At 42.5% G+C, this 19472-nt stretch overlaps 1 protein-coding gene across 3 annotated transcripts in view; it reads left to right on the plus strand.

Annotated features, from left to right (window-relative positions):
* Positions 1-19472, plus strand: part of MDN1 (midasin AAA ATPase 1) — a 154638-nt gene that overhangs the window by 108061 nt on the left and 27105 nt on the right. For all 3 annotated transcript variants that reach the window (XM_042462369.1, XM_042462387.1, XM_042462377.1), the window contains 13 exons: positions 1209-1444; positions 2757-2852; positions 3089-3183; positions 3310-3434; positions 5163-5300; positions 7065-7174; positions 7375-7448; positions 8598-8793; positions 11221-11377; positions 11864-12010; positions 14506-14632; positions 15057-15162; positions 17234-17349. In XM_042462369.1, the coding sequence (XP_042318303.1) occupies positions 1209-1444; positions 2757-2852; positions 3089-3183; positions 3310-3434; positions 5163-5300; positions 7065-7174; positions 7375-7448; positions 8598-8793; positions 11221-11377; positions 11864-12010; positions 14506-14632; positions 15057-15162; positions 17234-17349 (1723 nt within the window). The remainder of the gene's footprint in view (positions 1-1208; positions 1445-2756; positions 2853-3088; positions 3184-3309; positions 3435-5162; positions 5301-7064; positions 7175-7374; positions 7449-8597; positions 8794-11220; positions 11378-11863; positions 12011-14505; positions 14633-15056; positions 15163-17233; positions 17350-19472) is intronic.

Here is a 19472-nt window from a genome sequence, read left to right on the forward strand (position 1 = left end):
TGATGACACCTTGTGGTTGTACAGAATTCCTTTGGGTTAGTTACAGAATCAGTATTAGGGTAATAAGTGTGCATGGTTTAGAGATAGCTTCCTTTCTATTGTCAGGCTAGATATTACAAAAAGCAGGCCCTGGAATAAGGCCCATGGGATAAAACTGGTTTCTAGAATCAAGTTGTTCACATCTTGTATTGAGATAGAGGAAGAAGGGGCTGGATATTTTTCGTATCCCGGAAATTTCGTAACGCGATCAATTCGTATCCCGGGGTACCACTGTACTTGAAAGTGTTCTATCCATTGGTATAAATGTGTTAGATTTTTCCCTGAAGTAGCTGTTAGGGTAGAGATGGGCTTCCTTGTGTGAAGGAGCCACATCTGTCCTCCAGACATAAGAAAGCTTCACCCACCTTGCATCTGCTACTTTCTAATCCCCATGTCCTACCACCCCAAAACAAAAATGAAGAGCTGGACCCTTAGAAGCCCCCAAGGGCTATTCTTGGCTTGTTAGTCATTTCTGGTTATGAACATCTCTCTGATGCCTAAAAAAGGAAATGACCAATTAGGTCCCCAGAAGCGCCTGATTCTTTGGGTTATTTGTAGGTGAAAAGAAATTATTGTTTGGGGTCAGGAGCCTGGGAAGATGTATTTGCCCATTCCTCTTCTAGGCATACTGTGAACAGAAAAGCCAAGAAATATGTTTCTTTGTGCTTGAAAATACAGTTGCTCCTCCGTTTTTGTGGACTTGGAGTCTGCATCCCTCAGAAATACATGAGGAGCAAACGGAGAGTGACACAATGGGGGGGGGGCGCGCGTTCAAGGCATGCATGCAGTGGTGCGCCACCATTGGAGTCAATAGGGACTCCAACATCAGCGATTTTCCATTTTCACACTAGGGGTTCTGGAACGGATCCCCCGTGAAAAAAGAGAGCTGATTGTGTAAAACTATTGTAAAGTCAGAGTTGTTCCCATCCTGGCTAGAACTACTTTATTAGTGAAAGAGAAAGCATTAGCATAACTTGTTTATATTGATACAAATAAACTAGATCTCCCCCCTCCCCCCCCCCCCGAAAAAAAAAGTCAGTGGAAGTCCTGTTCTGTGAGCTAAGCTTTCACTTCATGGGGGGAAGTAAAAACACTTGGCTGTTGGATGATGCTTCCTACCTTTGATCTTACCTGCTGTCCTTTTTTGTGTTTTCCCACCCCAAACTTAGGTTCTGAAATGAATGATAATTTTCATGGCAGCCAACTTCTAGCTAGCACAATATTGCAGAATACACTCTTTGAAGAAGGTGCTTCAGAGTTGGCCATACAAAATGAAGGGCCATATGACTTCTATCAACATCCTAATATCCTGCAAGTACGACAGTGCCAGCATGTGCTTGAAAACTTCACAAAAAAAGTAAAAGCACTATTAAAAGAATGGCCTGAACATCCTGCTCTTGTCCAGGTAAGAGGTGGCCACAGACCTGCCTGTTACCAATTTATATCGAAATCTAGTTAAATAACCAGTATTCAGTTTATGTTTGCTTTCACATATGATCCCTATACTACATGGGTGCTTTCCATGCATCCAGACATACTCCTTGTTGTAAAGTCGAAGGCTTTCATGGCCGGCATCCATAGTTTTTTGTGGGTTTTTCGGGCTATGTGACCATGTTCCAGAAAAGTTTCTTCCTGACGTTTCACCAGCATCTGTGGCTGGCATCTTCAGAGAAGATGCTGGCGAAACGTCAGGAAGAAACTTTTCTGGAACATGGTCACATAGCCCGAAAAACTCACAAAAAATATACTCCTTGTTGCTTATATTTGATAAGCCAGCCATTCTTGGAAGTGGGAAAAACCAGCTGTGTGCATATATGCAACTAAAGGCATATGTGCAACTAAAGGCATCTTTGTTTAGTATTCTCTGTTTTACATATTAAAATAACCTCTGTACTATGCATAAAATTCTGAATTTGGGGTGGTAAAAATGTAAGAAATAATAATAAATATTTTTTTCTGAAATGACAGCTTTGTGTAATTACTGTGACTGAAATTAATTTGAGCACTTATGAATGCATAACCACCATAGTTAAGTAGCCACTCAGTGATCACTCACCCACCCATACCAATCCCCACTGATAATATCGGGCATCAGCTGCCACGGTCAGTGTGGGCCTGTTCCCTCATCACTTAGGAAGCAGCTGACTGATGTTCCCACCCCCTCCTCAGATTTTTCTCCATTGCAAAAGGCAGGAGCATACCATCTCTCACAATTTTCCCTCATTCCAGAGGTACCAGATCTTGTTTGATCTTGGAAGCTAACCAAGGTCATCCCCTGGTTAGTATTTGGATGGGAGAGCACCAACAAATACCAGGCTATATTTCAGAGAAAGGTACTGGCAAAACCACCTCTGAGTGTTCCTTGATTAAGAAAACCTTATGAAATTCATGGAGTCACCATAAGTCAGCAGATGACTTGAAGGCACAGACACTTACACCAGAGGACATTCATACAAAAGATGGTGGAAACATCAGTATTCTGCTTGCTGATCAACAGGGGAATCCTAATTGATCACAGTGACCGCTGCCTGATAACTAGAAACTGAGGAACTTTCTTGTCCCTCTACGTAGCCCCAGAACTAGTGAATACATAGGGGTTATGCATGCGAAACAATCACAAATGTGTAACTCTAGGTGGATTCTGGCCTACATGTTAATGAAAAAGGTTTAAAAAAAGCTAGCCAAAAATATTACTGGCTTTCATTTTTGTTTCACAGGTCTTGGTTGTGATGGACAGAATTCGTAGTTTTCCACTCTCCAGCCCCCTCTCAAAGTTCCTGAATGGCTTGGAAATCTTGTTAGCTAAGTCTCAGGTCAGTAGTGTGTGTGTCTCTGTGTGTGTACATGTGCATTTGTCACATAAAACAACAAACTCAGTATCTCAGTAAATGTTGATGATTCACCCTGTTTTACTAAGCAAATTCTGTGTATAACAGAGATAATTACATTTGAATTTTAAAGTACTGATCATCAGCATGACAAGGCTTTTCGTCATCTTGCCTTACTGCTCTACAATTTGTCTGTTTGAAAGACATCCCTTTTTTTCTAGGATTGGGAGGAGAATGCTAGTCATGCAGTGTCTCTGAGGAAACATCTTGATTTGATCATTCAGCTGATTTTCCAGTGGCGTAAAGTAGAACTGAAGTGAGTATTGTCAGCTTCGTTTGGGCTAAATATTCACAGCTGACTATTATTAGGGGAGTGAACCAAAGTAGTTTATACAAGATAATTAATTCATTTATCTTCTCTTCTCTTTCTCTCTCTCATCAGTTGTTGGTCTGCTAGCCTGGACAACACAATGAAACGTCACACAGAAAAATCATTGAAACATTGGTTTTCAATCTACCAGATGATTGAGCAATATAGACAGGAACAAACCGAGAAGAAAAGTGAAGGTAACTGTAGTGATGTTGTAGAAGAAGGAGATACTATTTGTATAAGTCCTTCTTGAAGTAAAAGTGCACACAACTAAGCATATGTTACCTCTATGGGTTAACCAAAGCTGCACCAGCACTACAGAAATAATGCAGTTTGACACTGCCTCAACTATCATGGCTCAGTGCTGTGGAATCTTGGGATTTGTAGTTTGTTCTGGTACTGGAGTTCTCGACAGAGAAGGCTAAATATCTCACAAAATTGTAAATCCAAGAATTCCATAGTATTGAGTCATGACAGTTAAAAGCAGTGTCAAGCTGCATTAATTTTGCCATGCAGATGCAGCCCAAGATTCTCAATGTAACATATGTGCTCCATAGTATAGATGTCTTTTTTCTTGGTAGGCTTGAAAACGCAATATTATACTCCCAGCTGGAGTCAGATTTAATGCTTCCCTCCTTGTTAACATACTGAGAAATCATATTATTTTGTTCGTTGTTAGTTTCAAACCATTTCACTGGCTATTACTAGAAAATACCTGCCTTGTCTACTGTATATGAAATTATTATTTATATTTACACAGCACTGTACATACAATCTTTTAATTAGACGGTTCCCTGTCCTCAGGCTTACAATCTAAGAAGACACGATACAAAAGGAGAAGGGAATGGTTGTGGGGAAGGGGATCAGGTCCAGGAGTTCATCTTTCCCTCTGAGGCTTGGACCAAGGCAGATGGACTGGAGGGAGGGCTCTGTTTCTTAAGGACAGGCCCGATGGCGTTGGGCCTGCCATTTTGCTCCCTCCAGACTGGATGGCTTGCCTTTCTCCCTCTCCGGATGATGGTGGATGTAAGGGAGTTCAGACTTGGCCTTCTCTATGCTAATTTGAATTTTAAAAATATTAAAGTAGCTGTGAAGGTTTTTTTTATCACCTAGGTCAAATCAAATACTGCCAACTTTTATGTAACATAATTCATGAACTCTGGTCTCTCACCCTTTCCTTTCTTCTTTCATACCCTGGTGTCAGTACAGCAAAAGATGGGTTGTGTGACCTACATAGTCACTCCTAACTTCATAAACCATGGCCTATTTTAGCCCATCTTGATCCAAGCTTGTTTTAGCAATGCAGGGACAGGTGTGATCTCTGCACAATATGCTCTCTCCTGTGGTACAAGAATGGAAAACCTGGCCTCCCTGGTGGTAGTAACTGCTGTCAAGAACCATATGATTTATTTTGCTGTTACTGCCCTTTTCTTCTTCTCTCCTCCTTTTTATTGAATCAGAGCCCTTGAACTGATTAAGGTGGTGGGGGCTTTAGTGGAGAGGGATTGCTTCATAAAGAGAGGCAGGTGTGGAGGAGGGTGTACTTACCATATATTCTTCAGTCAGTCAGGTATAGATTAGAAAGAATCTGCATTATATGTCTGCATTGTATAATATTTTAGAGAAGCAAAATTGCAGATTTGGTTACAGTCTGTGCATAGGTGTTTTAATTTTTTAAATTGTTTAATTGTTTTTGTTTTTCAGTTTTATATTTATATATTTTAATGCTCTGCTGTTGTTTTAAATTTGCTTTGAGCTGCCTTGAGTGCCTATAATGGGAGAAAGGAAGGATATAAGTAAATGATGATGATGATGATGATGATGATGTCACACTTTAAAAACAAGTCAAAATGAATCAGTGTCTTAATCCTCTCCCCTCCTCCCCTCCTTTCTTCCTTATAATTCCAATTCCATGAAATGGGCAGACATGAATTTAGGAGCAGTGGTCAAAACACTGCAGGCTTTCATAGAAGGAGCCACACTGGGGGAATTTCACATACGGCTCCAGATGCTTTTGGAATTCCACTGTCACGTCTTGTTGATGCCACAGATGGAAGGAAAGAGTAGGTGGTTATTTTTTGTTTATTAAAATATTTATATACTGTTCTTTGTTATAGGATCTCAGGATAGCCTGTATGTAAACAATTTCAAACAATTCCAGATTTAAAAGAATAAAATAATTTAAACAGGATAAAAACATATTAGATGAGTTAATGTGTCAAAACAGCTTAAAACATTAGAACAGATAAAACACATGTAGATTTGAAAAGTAGAGCCAAAGGCTTAATTACAAGTTCTTGACTTGGCACCAGAAAGAAACCACTCAGTGCCAGTCAGCATTCCAACAGCAAGACATTCCACAAATTCTAAATGGGATAAAGTTCTTCCTGACTCATTGGTCAAGATATTGCTTCTTAGGCAATGTGATACATTTGTTGTTGTTGTTGTTGTTGTGTGTCTTCAGGTCAAGACATTGCTTCTTGGGGAATGTAATACAGTGGAACCTGTGGGGGAACCATTCCAGACTCTCCCCCCCCCCCCCCCCCCCGGATACCAAACTCCGTGGATGCTCAAGACCCCATTGTCCCCAATGGCCATACTGCCATTAGGGACAATGGCAGTTCAGGTGCCAAACTATTAAGTGATCTCAACATTAACCTTTTAAAGACTGGAGGGGTAGAGAGATGTAGTTTGCTGAATGGCATTAAGGTCTGCTCCTCCTCCCAGTATTCCTGTAGCCAGGGTTGAGGGTCCCAGCAGGCATTAGCCTGGAGCTCCCCCACCTCCCCTTAGAGAGAAAGTGAAACAAAGTGCAAGGCGGAGAGTGGCAGATAAATGCTCCAGCTAAACAATGGCCCCTGCCACCTCAGTCACTCCGCGAGAAGAGGTGTCAGAGGTGGAGGGGGAGACTTGGAGGAGGCAGGAGCCCATGAGGGGGGGCTCCTTGGTGCCCTTCTTAGGCAGCTGCATGCAGGGTGGCCAGGGGTGTCCTCTAACACTGCCAAGGAGGATGAGTCACTGCAAAATGGAAGATATGACCAAAAAAAGATCAAACCCCAAACACTTGGAAGCCTCTCCTGGACAGAAGACTGGAATGTAGCGAGCGTCCAGGAAAAGAAGGATGCCTGGTCACCCTGCTCACCTGAATAGCCCCAAAAGGCAGTGAGGAAGATGACAACAAGGTGCCACTGGTGACAGTGGGGGCTGTCCCTAATGGCAGCGTGGCCATGTGTATGCACCGCCATTGGAGACAATGCGGGCTTGCCATCTACAGATGTTCAAATCTGTGGATGGCAAGCCTGTGGATACTGATGCCCCACTGTTGTTGTGTGCCCTCAAGTCACTTTTGATTTATGGCGATTCCTGTGTTTGTTAGGCAGGACTGGCTGCAGTCTTCAGTTCTCCTAACCTCTTTAATTCCTCCCTGTATCAGCATGAGTATCCTGGCACTGGGGTGTGTGTGTGTGTGTGCTTTCTGTTCCATCTGCTAGACAGTTTACTCTAATATGGAATTTTTGACTGCAATGAGCCTCAGATCTCATGTCTTAGTTAAAAAAAAATCAAGGGAGACTTACATTGGAAAAGTCTGCTATGGAAGCAGCCTTTTTAAAAAAAAATACAAAATTGATTTTGTTTACTTTCATATATTAGGTTTCCAGTCTCCTGAAAAATTAACCAAAGGGGGTTGATGTTTTAGTAGAAGGGTGGTGAACTGATTTATAAAAAAGTGTTTCCCATTTCAGTGCAAGGTCACTTTTGAATGAACCCTAACTGATTTATGTGCCCCAAAAAACTTTTAAAATGAAATTTGTTTTTAATTTTTTCAGATACACTATGCAATGTATTGTGGAATCTATACAACTACTATAATCAGTTTTCAGAATGTGTTCATGCTAGGCTGGCTGAAATTCGGCGCCCTATAGAAAAAGAATTGAAGGTGAGAAGAAGACTTGCTAATGTAATGGTTCTCTCCTGTTTCCTATCTGTCTCAGGCAAAGCTATTTCAAGTCTAAACCTGGGTGCTACCCAGCCTCTTATGTGCTTTTCTTTAAACTAGAAATCCATGTCACCCAATGCTTTGTTATGCTATGCAAATAAATATTGCAGTTCCTAGAATCAATTTGATTTATTTTGCAGGAGTTTGTGAAGATCTGTAAGTGGAACGATGTCAGTTTTTGGGCAGTAAAACAGTCTGTGGAGAAGACACACAGGTAAGTCAAGTATTATGAAACAGTAGTCATTTTTGAGATTGGTGGTAGATAGGGGGCAATATGGGAAGCTATGTTCTTCTGAAACAATAAAAGAATCTTGTGGCCTTTTTAAGACCAACAAATTGGTTTTAGTATGAGTTGCCATGGATCACAATCAGCCTCCTGAGATGCAAGTTTTTCTGAATGCTGACTTGCACTTCCCTCTTGCTACTTTCTTTCATAAAACCCACTGTGGGAATAAGTAGATTATTTTAGTATTCTGTTTAAATATGTGCCTACTATGCACAACTGATAACAACCTTTAACCTCCCAAAGCCAACTGGTAGGTCATGACCCATCATTTGGGAATGACTCTGTTGCAGGGGTGGGCAACTATGGGAGACTAGGTGGCTGCATTGCCATACCCCAGGAGATCTTGGGCAAGGCTGGGGCATGTCACCCATTATTTTTGGCCCCAGTGCCCCTGAGAGCCACAGAAATAGCCCTGCAGGCCACACTTGGTCCACCCTTGTTCTATTTAGATGTCATCAAATGTATTATTTGTACGTCTTAATATTTATGCACTTAAATTGTATTGTGTACAATGTTTGATTTCTTTCAGTGAACAATTTACTGTATTTTCTTGGAACTTAGCATATTGTTATGGAGTTTGTGCACACATATCTGTCAAATTGTCCCATCTCCTTTCTGGAGAGAATTTACACCTAGTGTGATGTACTGCAAAATTTATTGTAAAAGCTGCTCATTTAAGAGATCAATTCATCATACAAAACGGGGTCTCGTGCCATGGAGATGAGTTTATTTAATACCCTTATTGATTTCCCCTACTCTCTTTTAGGTCATTTGTCTTATTTTAGTCTAGTGTATATTGTTCCATATTTTATTATTTGCTTTTATTTAGCTTGTACTGATTTTAGCTTTTGACTTAATTTAATATGAGTTTTTAGATATGACCAAGCATATGTATTTTGATACTTGGAGTTTTGTATTTTGTATTTTGCATTCGGTACTGTGTATTCTTTGATACGGTCAGTAGACTAATCAATAAACTTGTTGACACATATCAGTTCATTTTTTTTCTGACATGTCAGTATATACATGTCCAATACACTCTTAGCCCTCTTTGTTCCTTACTTCCATGGGGACTAGGACACTTTTTAAATTCATGAAGAAGTTTGAAGCTGTTCTCAGTGAGCCTTGTCGATCAGCCTTGGTGGAAACAACCAAAGAAGAACAGCTTGTTTCCTTGCAGAAACAAGAGATAACAGACAACCAGAAAACTAAAATCCAGTGTCTAAACAACATATTAAGAAAAAACATGATGGCTAGAACAGACACCATTCAGGTATTATGATTTTTCATTATTTGTATTGAGATGGAGTGCTAGATATTTATAGCCTAAGTCAGGGGTAGGCAACCTTTTTGAGCTGGGGGCCGGGTTGGTGTCCCTCAGGCGACTGGGAGGCCGAAGCTGGGGGTGGAGCTTCAACCCTCCGGGGCGGGGCCACGTGTGGGGGGTGGAGCTTCCACCCTCTGGGGCGGGGCCGCGTGCCAGGGGTGGAGCTTCCACCCTCAGGGGCAGGGCCGCGTGCCGGGGGCGGAGCTTCCACCCTCCGGGGGCCAGGCCTCCCCATCTTTGCTGGCCCCTGATGGGGCCCCATGCCCGTCAGAGACGGCAAAAAAGCTGCCGCCGTCGGACCCCTCCTGGAGGGCCTCAGGGATGGCAAAGGGCGCCCAGAGGCCCCTGCCGTCCTCGGACCCCTCCTGGGGGCCCCAGGGATGGCAAAGGGCCCCCAGAGGCCCCCTGCCGCCCTCGGAGCCCTCCTGGAGGGACCCAGGGACGGCAAGGGTCCCCCAGAGGCCCCCTGCCACCCTCGGACCCTCCTGGAGGGCCCCAGGGACTGCAAAGGGTCCCCCAGAGACCCCTGCCGCCCTCGGAGCCCTCCTGGAGGGCCCCAGGGACTGCAAAGGTCCCCCAGAGGCCCCTGCCGCCCTCGGAGCCCTCCTGGAGGGCCCAGGGACGGCAAAGGGCCTCCCAGGCCCCTGCCACCCTCGGAGCCCTCCTGGAGGGCCCCAGGGACGGCCAAAGCGTCCCCCAGAGGCCCCCTGCGCCCTCGGAGCCCTCCTGGGGCCCCCGGGACGGCAGCAGGCCCGCCAGAGTCCTCTTGCTGCGCCCTGAGCCCTCCTGGAGGGCCCAGGACTGCAGAAGGCCCCCCAGAGGCCCCCTGCTGCCCTCGGAGCCTCCTGGAGGCCCAGGACTGGAAAGGGCCCCCGGCCCCCTGCCGCCTCGAGCCCTCCTGGAGGGCCCCAGGGACGGCAGCGGGCCTCTTAAAGGCCGCCGCCGCTGCCGCCCATCGCAGCTTTTCCCCTCTCTGGGCGGCAAAATGGCGGCGAAGTCTCGCGCGACGTCCCCTGAGGTCTTGTGAGATTTCACCACCATTTTGGGCGAAAAATGGCGGCGTCCATAGCCCAGAAGGCTGCTTGGGCGCCGCCATTTTTTCGCCCAAAATGGCGGTGAAGTCTCGCGCGACCTCGCCGCCATTTTGCCGCCCAAAATGGCGGCGCCCAGAGCGGCAAAAAGCTGTGACGGGCGGCGGCAATAGGAGGCAGGGGCCGGCCGCCAGGCCTCCGCGGGCCGCATCCAGCCCGCGGGCCGGAGGTTGCTGACCCCTGGCCTAAGTGTTGACTTCACTGTCTATCTCTGTGTTGTCTTGTTGTAGTGTGAGGCCCGAAGTAGATATGTGTGAGATTGAATAGAGTACTCTAAAAAAGTGCATATTTCATGTGGTACAGAAAGACATTACCAATCCAAACTGTTAAGAGAAATTGAATGCTTTAAGCGCTCCTCTGTGTAAAAAAATAAAAATAAATCAAGAATGATACCAAGAACTTAAAGAAGACAGTAGACATGGTTGGCTTTTTGTACCAGGAATTTTATACTTTGGAGAAAAAAAATCAAGCATAAGGCCACCCAGTCTTAGTTTGGAAAGGAGCATTTCAGGAACTCGGACGCATTACAGACCGCCCCTTTGGGGCGGCTTGTAGGCGCGCCTTTCCCCGGTGTATCGGGGCCTCAGTGGCCAGAACAGCAGCCACTGAGGCCCCAATCCGCCGCTTTCCGGGCCACGGGGAAGCGGCAAAAGGCTCAATGTCTCCCAAAACTACAGTTCCCAGGATTCCCCAGCATTGAGCCTGGGCAATTTAAGGGAGTCTCAAGGTGGATTTATTTCTGCAGTTTGGGAATTGCTCCTGGAGGTAAGGCTGGGATGGAGGAAGAGGCGGCGTCCTGGGCAAGGAGGACCCACCTGGCCTGCCAGCAGCCCCGACTGCCTGCTTTTCTCGGCTGGGTTCTTCAGCTGGGCTCTCAAGGCTCCCTTGGCTGCATGGAGGGAGGGAGGGAGGCACCATTTTGCCTGGGCTCCTCTCCTCCCCAGCGCCTCCCCTGCCTTCCATGGCCAGGAGGAGGAGGAGGAGGCAGCTCTTTCTCCTTGTTGTTGTTCTTGGCTGCCTCCAAGTCCGTTCCCAGCCTCTCTTCTCCTCCTCCTGCTGAAAAAGTTAAATCTTGCGCCGCCGCAACTTGCGCCTATTGAGGGAAGGGGGTGAGACTTCTGGGATTTCTCCCTGGCTCTTTCTGGCCTCCTTGCAATGCCACCCCCCCTAAATTTTGGCACCCTAGGCCACTGCCTAGGTTGCCTATATGCATGAGCTGGCCCTGTCTATCAGCACAAGAATTTTACTCATAGTGGCTTATCTATTGTGAACATTTTATCAGGCTGTCCTTTTGGAGGAATTTGAAGGAGAGGTGTTTCAGCCAGAATCCCTTCAAGGCCGCTTACCTAAGCTCTCAAAGCGAATGAAGAAAATATGCAAAAGGCTAGTGAAGAACAATTCATTTTTGGATCTGGTGGAGCAACTTGACAATTTCACTGGTAAGCACTGTAGAAGTACTAATGTATAGTTTTATATATTTAGATTTATTATCCTCAAGGCCTAAATACCCTAAAGGCACCAGATCCTGTCTGATCTCGGAAGCTAAACAGAATAAGCCCTGGTTAGTACTTAGATGGGAGACTGTCAATGAATACAAGGTACTTTAGTCTATATTTCAAAATAAGGCAATGGCAAATCGCTTCTGAGTATTCCCTACCTAAGAAAACCCTATGAAACTCATGAGGACTCCACACACACACACACACACCTTACAATAGATAGATAAAAGGTGGATGCTCTGAGCCTGATGATGGTAGAGAACAATATCCTTCCCTTCATTTCTGTACTCCTAGGCACTTTGAACTGCGTAAATTTACAAAATAAAATTCTGCATTGAAATGGATGAAGCAGAGTAGTTTTCTGGACCTCTCACATGCTGAATGTTGCTATGTGGATTTTTTTCTATTTCTCCCTCCCTTTTACAGGTGACATAATTTCCTCTGCCCATGAACTGCAGAATATGTCTGTAAATCCAGCTGCAGAAAAGGAAAAACAGATGTCTGAGGCCAAACATTTCCTTGTTCAGAAACAAAGGGCCCTGACAGAGCTCTTTAAAAACCTTGCAACTACAGGTAAAATGAGATTGAGATATTTAAAAAATTTAAACAGTAATACTACCTCCCTCTTTCCATGTTATTCAGCAGTTCTGTGTGTGCACTTCTGTATATGTACATGCTGAGCCCACATAATCATAATTTCCTTTCTTTTACACTTTTTTTCTGCTATGGAATGATTACAGAATGAAGTATATTTGTGCTTGTGTATACATGCAGGAGCATGAATTATCTAGCATATTTGTTCACAGAGAGAGATTATGATTCTGAAACTTGGTGCCCTTCCTCATTGCATGTAGAATGTATTTTTTAGCCATTGTCAGGCACTGTGTTTACTGTCCCATCACATACAGTGGGCCCTTGTTATTGACTGCTATTTGGTTTTTGGACCCACTCGTGGATACCAAAAGCCGTGAATGCTCAAGTCACATTATTATTATTATTTTTTAAATACTTTATTCATAATACAAAATACAAAATCTTGCAATCATAGAACAATGGTATAAAAAGTTTCATGTCGTTAAAAACTTTCCTTATTAAAATTTTTCACAATTCAATTAGTTTAAAATAAATCTGACCATGAAGAACAGTGGCTAGATGGAGAAGAAAGAGATGTAAAATTTGTATTAATGTAATCTATAAGAGGAGACCATTTTTCCTGAACAGGTCTTTGATTTTGTTGTTTTGAGTTATATTTCATATTATATGTTAATTTCTCCATAAGCCATTGAAATTCTCCATAAACTCTTTTCCACCATCTATCCAGGGATACAAGACCTGTTTTCCAATTATTAGCCACTTCTAGACGAGCTGCTGTCAGCAAAAAAAGATATCAACTTTCTGTTTTTTAAAGATTTATTACCTTTTGTGTATATGTATTTGAAAGTAACAAAAGAGCTGTGCAAAAAGTTATTTTTTGTTTTGTAATTGAAGCAATTTGATTGATCTCATCATGCCAGAAGTGGGTAATTTTGAAACAGTATAACCACATATGGATATAAGTCCCTAAGACTGGACAACCTCTCCAACACAAAGGTGATATAGATTTTATCATCTGTGATTTCCTAACAGGGGTCAGATACCATTTATGTACTAGCTTTAGAAAATTCTCTCTGGTTAAAGATGATCATGACTTCAGCACAGATGATGACCAAATAGCACAGTGGTCTGATTCTGGAATTGGTATATTTAGTTCACTTTCCCACAATGTTTTGATACATATGGTATAGTTTTTTGTGGGGTTTTCGGGCTATGTGGCCATGTTCTAGCAGAGTTTCTTTCTGATGTTTTGCCAGCATCTGTGGCTGGTATCTTCAGCGAATGCTTTGCCTGGAAAAATTGGGTGCATATATACTGTGTGAGCCTGGGAATGCAGGAGTGATTTGCATGTGTATTGTTCTGTGTTGATGGGAATATTTTCAAGCCATGTATGGTAGAATCCATGGATACAGAATCCATGGATAACAAAGGTCGTTTTTAGTTCTAAAAGACAGCAATGTAAACATTTGAGGGTTCATTTCCACAGTGAGTTTTTTCCATGTACAAACAGATTGAGCTGTTCTTTGTGCATAAGCCTGTGGTTATGTAGGAGAAATGTTGACCTGAGCCAGTTGTACATGGATGCAACTAGCAGTGACTTTTTGTAATCATGGGGAAATCTCTGCTGGGTTTATCAATTATCAACATTCGCTTGTAGTTTTTCATTTGCAATCATGGACTTACACATGGATGAGGATGTATCTTAGGTTTTTATGTACAAAGCAAATGTAAGTTAGCAGCCCTTCTAATTATTTGACTGTCTGGTTTGGTTCAGCTGTAACAACTGTAATACTAAGCCATTTCTTGTCTGAGTGTAGGATTGTTTCCAGCGGTGTGTAGCCATCAGAAGAACAAGCAGCAATGGTGGAATAGATTGCCCATGTGTTCTCCCCAAAAATTATTTTGCAGGTTTCGGAGATCCCCCAGATCAAATGGGGGTGCAGGGGACAGGAAAGAAAGGGGAAATCCTGTTGTGCAGGTGCAAGATATCAAGAATTTGCTCATGCCCTGGAGTTATGTTTCCCTTTCCTGGTTTGAACTTAACTTCTCATTCTTGTTTGAAGGACAGCCCTAGCCTTAGTTTTCTGCATGGTAAGAGGAAAGGAAGGCCAGGAAACATGAGAGAGCCTGAGACTCACATTGTAATGCTAAACCATGATTTGCATTTGTATAAGAGCTAACTCTGTTAGCACCTAGTAAATGTACCAAACAATAGTAGTTTGAAGGCAGTTATTATAGTATAGGTGGAGCAAGTATTTGTTACAAATGCTGAAGGATTCTAGTTTGTAGCAGTGTTTAATTTTGTAGCTTTTTCACTTTGCTCATAAAACTACAGAACAACCTCTGTTGTCAGGAAATCTCTGTATATCTTAGTGTCCCTAAATAGCTGAAAATAATGAAAAAGAACTGTGACCTTTGTTTCATATCACACATGCAAAAAGACTGCAAGTTGTGTTTTTTAACTGTCTTCCTAGGATTGTCATATCGCAAAGGCCTTGCTTGGTCTCGTTCTAAAACTTCCCAAGATCTGCTTTTCCTTCATCCACTGGATTTGCGCAGTGCATTATCATTGGTTACCGGCACACAGAAATTGGATACAGCGTACGTGTTTTTTCTTTTTTTCAGACTAAAGAAAGGAGTTCAAACACAAGCCATGGTAGAAATAGCTTGTTCGATTTTCTAATACTGGGAAATTTAAATTTAATTATGATATTCTAAAGAAATAACAGAGAGGTCAAGTCTTTTCTCCTGACCATGGTTCTGATCAGACCTCCCATCCCCTTTCCCTGCAGTTGCACTGTGGACCCAAACATAGCAAAAGCATAGTACTTGGGCCTTAAGTTAAAACTAGTACTTCTAGTATTAATATATCTATTATTAAGATGATAGATTCCACATGTAATATAAAGTTGATTACGATTGCCTAAAGCTGAACTTCTTTGAATATTTTTGGTTGTACCATGAGATATAAAAGTGGGATTACTTTTTTCTCCAAAGGAATAAAAAAATGTCTTGTGCTTTCCAGGTTACTATCTGAGATATCTTCATCCTGGGATGAATGCCAGAAATATTTCTATCAGTCTCTTGCACGCCACTGTAGGCTTCAGACAGCATTATTAGCACCTTCAAAGGTAAAAGAGTAGCTTCAGATAATGTTAAAGATATGGCTTAACATTATGCTTTTAACAGCTTTGAGCAGACAAGACAGGATCAGTCACTAAGTATGACAATTCTATTTAAAATAAGCACAGTCTTCTTAGACTTGTTTGTACTTGTCATGTTGTAGACTAAGCAAATGGGTAGAGGTAACCATCTCAACAGTCTGTCTGTCTAATGAATCGTATTACTAAGTACTGAGCTTTTTGGCTTAAATCCAGTTGTTAGTCCCAACTAGAGTAAACCTATTAAGTCAGTGCAGCTTACATAGTGCTTATTTACCAGTTTATTGCTTGTCACCAAAAGCCATACATAATAAAGATACAATAAAACAAGCAAACTCAAATAAGTCCTTAATTATAATTCGATCACATAAGAGTCAGATTCAAATTCCAATGGGAACGATATCGGAGCAATGCAGATCGAATGCATGCTCAAATTGGAATGATGCACCCATGATTCGCATCCTCATCCGCATTATAAGCCAGTGGGAACATGGCCTATGTAAATTATATCCCTGATTTCCTCTCTTCAACATTGGCTCATACACTTAGGCAATGTGTTTCTCAATGCGCTTTTTTATGCCGATGATATGATCCTGATTGCTCACTCACAAGTAGGTTTAAGACGGCTATTACAGAACGTAGCCATTTATCGTTCTCTTAACTCATTAGCTATTAACAAAAACAAGTCTAAGGTGGTGGTATTTGGGAAAAGGTGCAAAAAATATAACTGGTTCCTGGAAGGTGAACGGATTGAGCAGGTCAATTTGTATTTGTACCCCTAGGGTTACTCTTCTCAAATTCAGGGAAATGGACAAACCACTTTAGTAGGAATAAACAGAGAGCTATAGCGAATTCCAGTGTGCTTTATAAATCGATAAGTTATAACTACCCTACAAGTGTATCCCCCATCTTAAAAGTTTACAAAGCTAAAATCTTGCCCATTTTATCATATGGTACTGAATTATGGGGTCACTTGAAAATTCCCACTTTGGAGCAGGCTCAGAGCTGCTTTTTAAGGAGAATCCTTGGAACAGACAAGAACACTCCAGGCCAAGCAGTGAGAGCAGAACTTGGGACCTATTCAATTCAGGGCCAGGTATTGATAAAAGGATTTAATTACTGGCTTAAGATCTCCAAAATGGACTCAAGAAGACCCCCTAAACTCTATGTAGAAGAACAACTAGCTAATGGGCATTCTAATTTTTGGGTTAGTCAACTATCCCTAATTATGTTCCAATTAGGTTTTTCACCTGCCCATTTTCTTTCAGCTGGACACACAATTCAGGAATCTTTTAAAAAAAGGATCTGGGATATCAGACATAGCATCGTTGGCTGGTTGCAAATCCTTAAAATGGTTAGCTAAAAATAAAACTGTATTTGACCTCGAAAAATATCTTAGGTTACATCTAACACAAAGCCAGAGAACAGCCTTCACCAGAACTAGATTTGAGCAATTCAGTAGTAAGAACAGGATGGTTCCAAAAAATACCTTATCAAGAAAGAACAAGCATTTGTGGTGCTCCTGCCGTCGAGGATATTGTACACATCCTGTTTGACTGTTTATATGATAACGAGAGAGCCCACCTTTTACAACCATTTTTTGTTAGACTGACCTATTGGGATCCTACTGTCAAATTGTCCTATTTCCTTTCTGGTGAGAATTTACATCTAGTGTGCTGTGTAGCAAAATTTATTGTAAAAGCTGCACGATTGAGAGATCAATTTATCATGCAAATTGGGATTCCATGCCACAGTGAGGAGTTCATTTCAACATTTCCAACAATCCCTTTCTTCCTTCCCACTCTGTTTTAGATTGTTGTAGACTGTAGTTTGTTTTACATAATTTGTTTTTATTTAACTTTTACTTGTATTTGTTTTAATTTTTTAGTTAATTTTATACAAGTTTTCAGGCGTGATCAATTTTTTTGTATGTATTTGGATATTGTAACATTTAGATTTTGTATTATGTATTTTGTATTTTGTCTTCTATTGATATGGTCAGCTGACTAATCAGTAAAATTTGTTGTTATTGTTTCTACAGGAAATTGGACTGGGCACTATTGAGAGATGTAAAGGATTTACAGCACACCTCATGAAGATACTTGTGAAGCAGAGGACCTCCCTTACTGCTTTGACAGAGCAGTGGATTTTCTTGAGGTACCTGGCTTTCTTTTTCCTGCTCATTCTTCTAGCTTATGTAGAAAAGGAAAGCATTCAGACTAATAAGAGAAGTAATTTCCAGACTGCTTGGGCATTGCAGGCAGCTTGCTGAGAAGCTGCACCACTGGCTTGTGTGCATGAAAGCAATGATTTTCTTAGTCCAGAAATTTTGACTATTAAGCATAATTAAAGCTTCTCTTGTTCTTTTCATTTTAACCTGGAGGAGTATTGGCATACTATTAGCATTAATGTTCTGTGTCCAGTATCCTGAAATCTCACTCCTGCAAAGAAGGTGGTTGTCTGCACCTTATTGAAAGGAGGAATTTCTCTTGATCTAAGCAAATGTTTTGCTGCAGAAAACATTTGAATTATAGCACTTCACTGTATGGCTTTTTGTCACCACTTTGTCACTTTTCCATGTGTCTGCATCTGTTAAAACAAAGTGTATGAAAATACACAGAGTGCCTTTGATCCAGACTGTTTTAAAAAAGGCAACCTTTTCCAATTTTCCCATATCCCTCTAGATCATGAGAGGGCAAAATGTGTCCCTTAGGCCCAAGACCCCACTCTTGTAGCTTTGAAGTCTCCCAGCCTCTCTACCCACTCCAAATTCTTTTGGCATGATTCTTTTGCCACCATTCCCCATGTCACCTCCAAATTATATAGAAAAGCCTCTAAATGCATGAAAATACTCCACCCTGTTGCCACAAGCTCTCCAGAATCCCATACTATTCCCACATACCACTTTTTCCTCTGCTATTCCTCTCAAAATGGTGACAGGATGTGTCATCCCATCAATTCTTATTGCCATTTTGAGAGGAACTGTAGAGGAAAACAGAGGTATTTGGGCTTGCTGTGAAAAGTACTGCCAGTGGTGGGGGTTGTAGGAGATATTGGCCCCTAGCCCCTATGCAGTTACACACCCCTACTCTAGACTCTTGCATCCTCTAAAAATATCCTCTGCAGCTGCAGGACCACCAGTGCAGTATAAGAGCGAGCACTGAGACTGCAGGGGAGAGGGCATTGGCAAAAGTTTTGCCCAGCATGCCAGCTGGAGCCCTCTGCTGCATCCAGAAGTTTTCATTGAGTCTTTCCACATGCAGAAATGAAGTTTGCATTCAGTTCAGCTTATCCTCTCTGCCCAGAGTCATTAGAAGGACAGCACATATTTAACATCTAAATATAAACTTGTTGTTCAGGTGGAGTATGAATCCTCATATCTCATATTTAATGCGGTGTACCAAAAGTCGGGTATAGAACATTTATAGATGTATAGAGTAGTTCAGAAGTGTTGATGCAGATCTTGAGAATAATGTGAATTGATTTCATAGTGAAGAGTATCATTAATAATTAGTGCATTCTGATCAAATGTACCATTAACACAGATTGGCTGAGATCCTGCATTGCCCAGCATGGTGTATGAGTTCCACAGGCAGAGTTCCACTGCACCTCCCCCCATTTACTACATCCAGGACTCATGGCTTTGCTGTGGTAGCCCTCTGAATGTTCACTTGGTAACTGGTGGACAGAGGGGAAGGATGAGAGGAATGTCTGGCTGTGCCTCATAGCTGGATACAGTCTGATGATGTCTCCTTCAAGGGTCTCAGCAGATGATCATTCTATCTATACCTTGTTTTAGCTGGCATAAAGAAACCGGCACCCCCAGTTTCTTCCTCCATAGAGGAGGGCTGTCACAGCAAACCTGTGAGCAGGGATGTAGCCAGGATTTTGGGAAGGAGGGGTCCAGACTAAGTGCCACCATTATAAAGGGGCTTGGGTGCAGCGGCGCAGTGGCACACACCATTCATTTTACCTAGGGGGGGGGGGGGCCGGGCCCCCAAGCCCCCCCCCCCCCCGGCTACGTCCCTGCTGTGAGTCAAAACAAAACTTTGCTCACTGCAGAAGGAGAAGGAGTACACAAACCCCCACAGTGAGGAAAAAACAAAAAGTCATGGGGGGGGGCTTAGACTTGCATATGTCACTAAAAGGATGTCAGCTAAGCTCTGCAAAAACAAAAATCAGCATTTCAAAAATTCCATGAACAGCTGTTAAAAAAAGAGTATGTGAGTTATAACAGTTGCATTCTAAAAATGACAAAAGCTCTTGTGACACCTTAAAGA

Source organism: Sceloporus undulatus, chromosome 1 (assembly GCF_019175285.1).
Source record: "Sceloporus undulatus isolate JIND9_A2432 ecotype Alabama chromosome 1, SceUnd_v1.1, whole genome shotgun sequence".
In the NCBI taxonomy this organism is placed as follows: Eukaryota; Metazoa; Chordata; class Lepidosauria; order Squamata; family Phrynosomatidae; genus Sceloporus; species Sceloporus undulatus.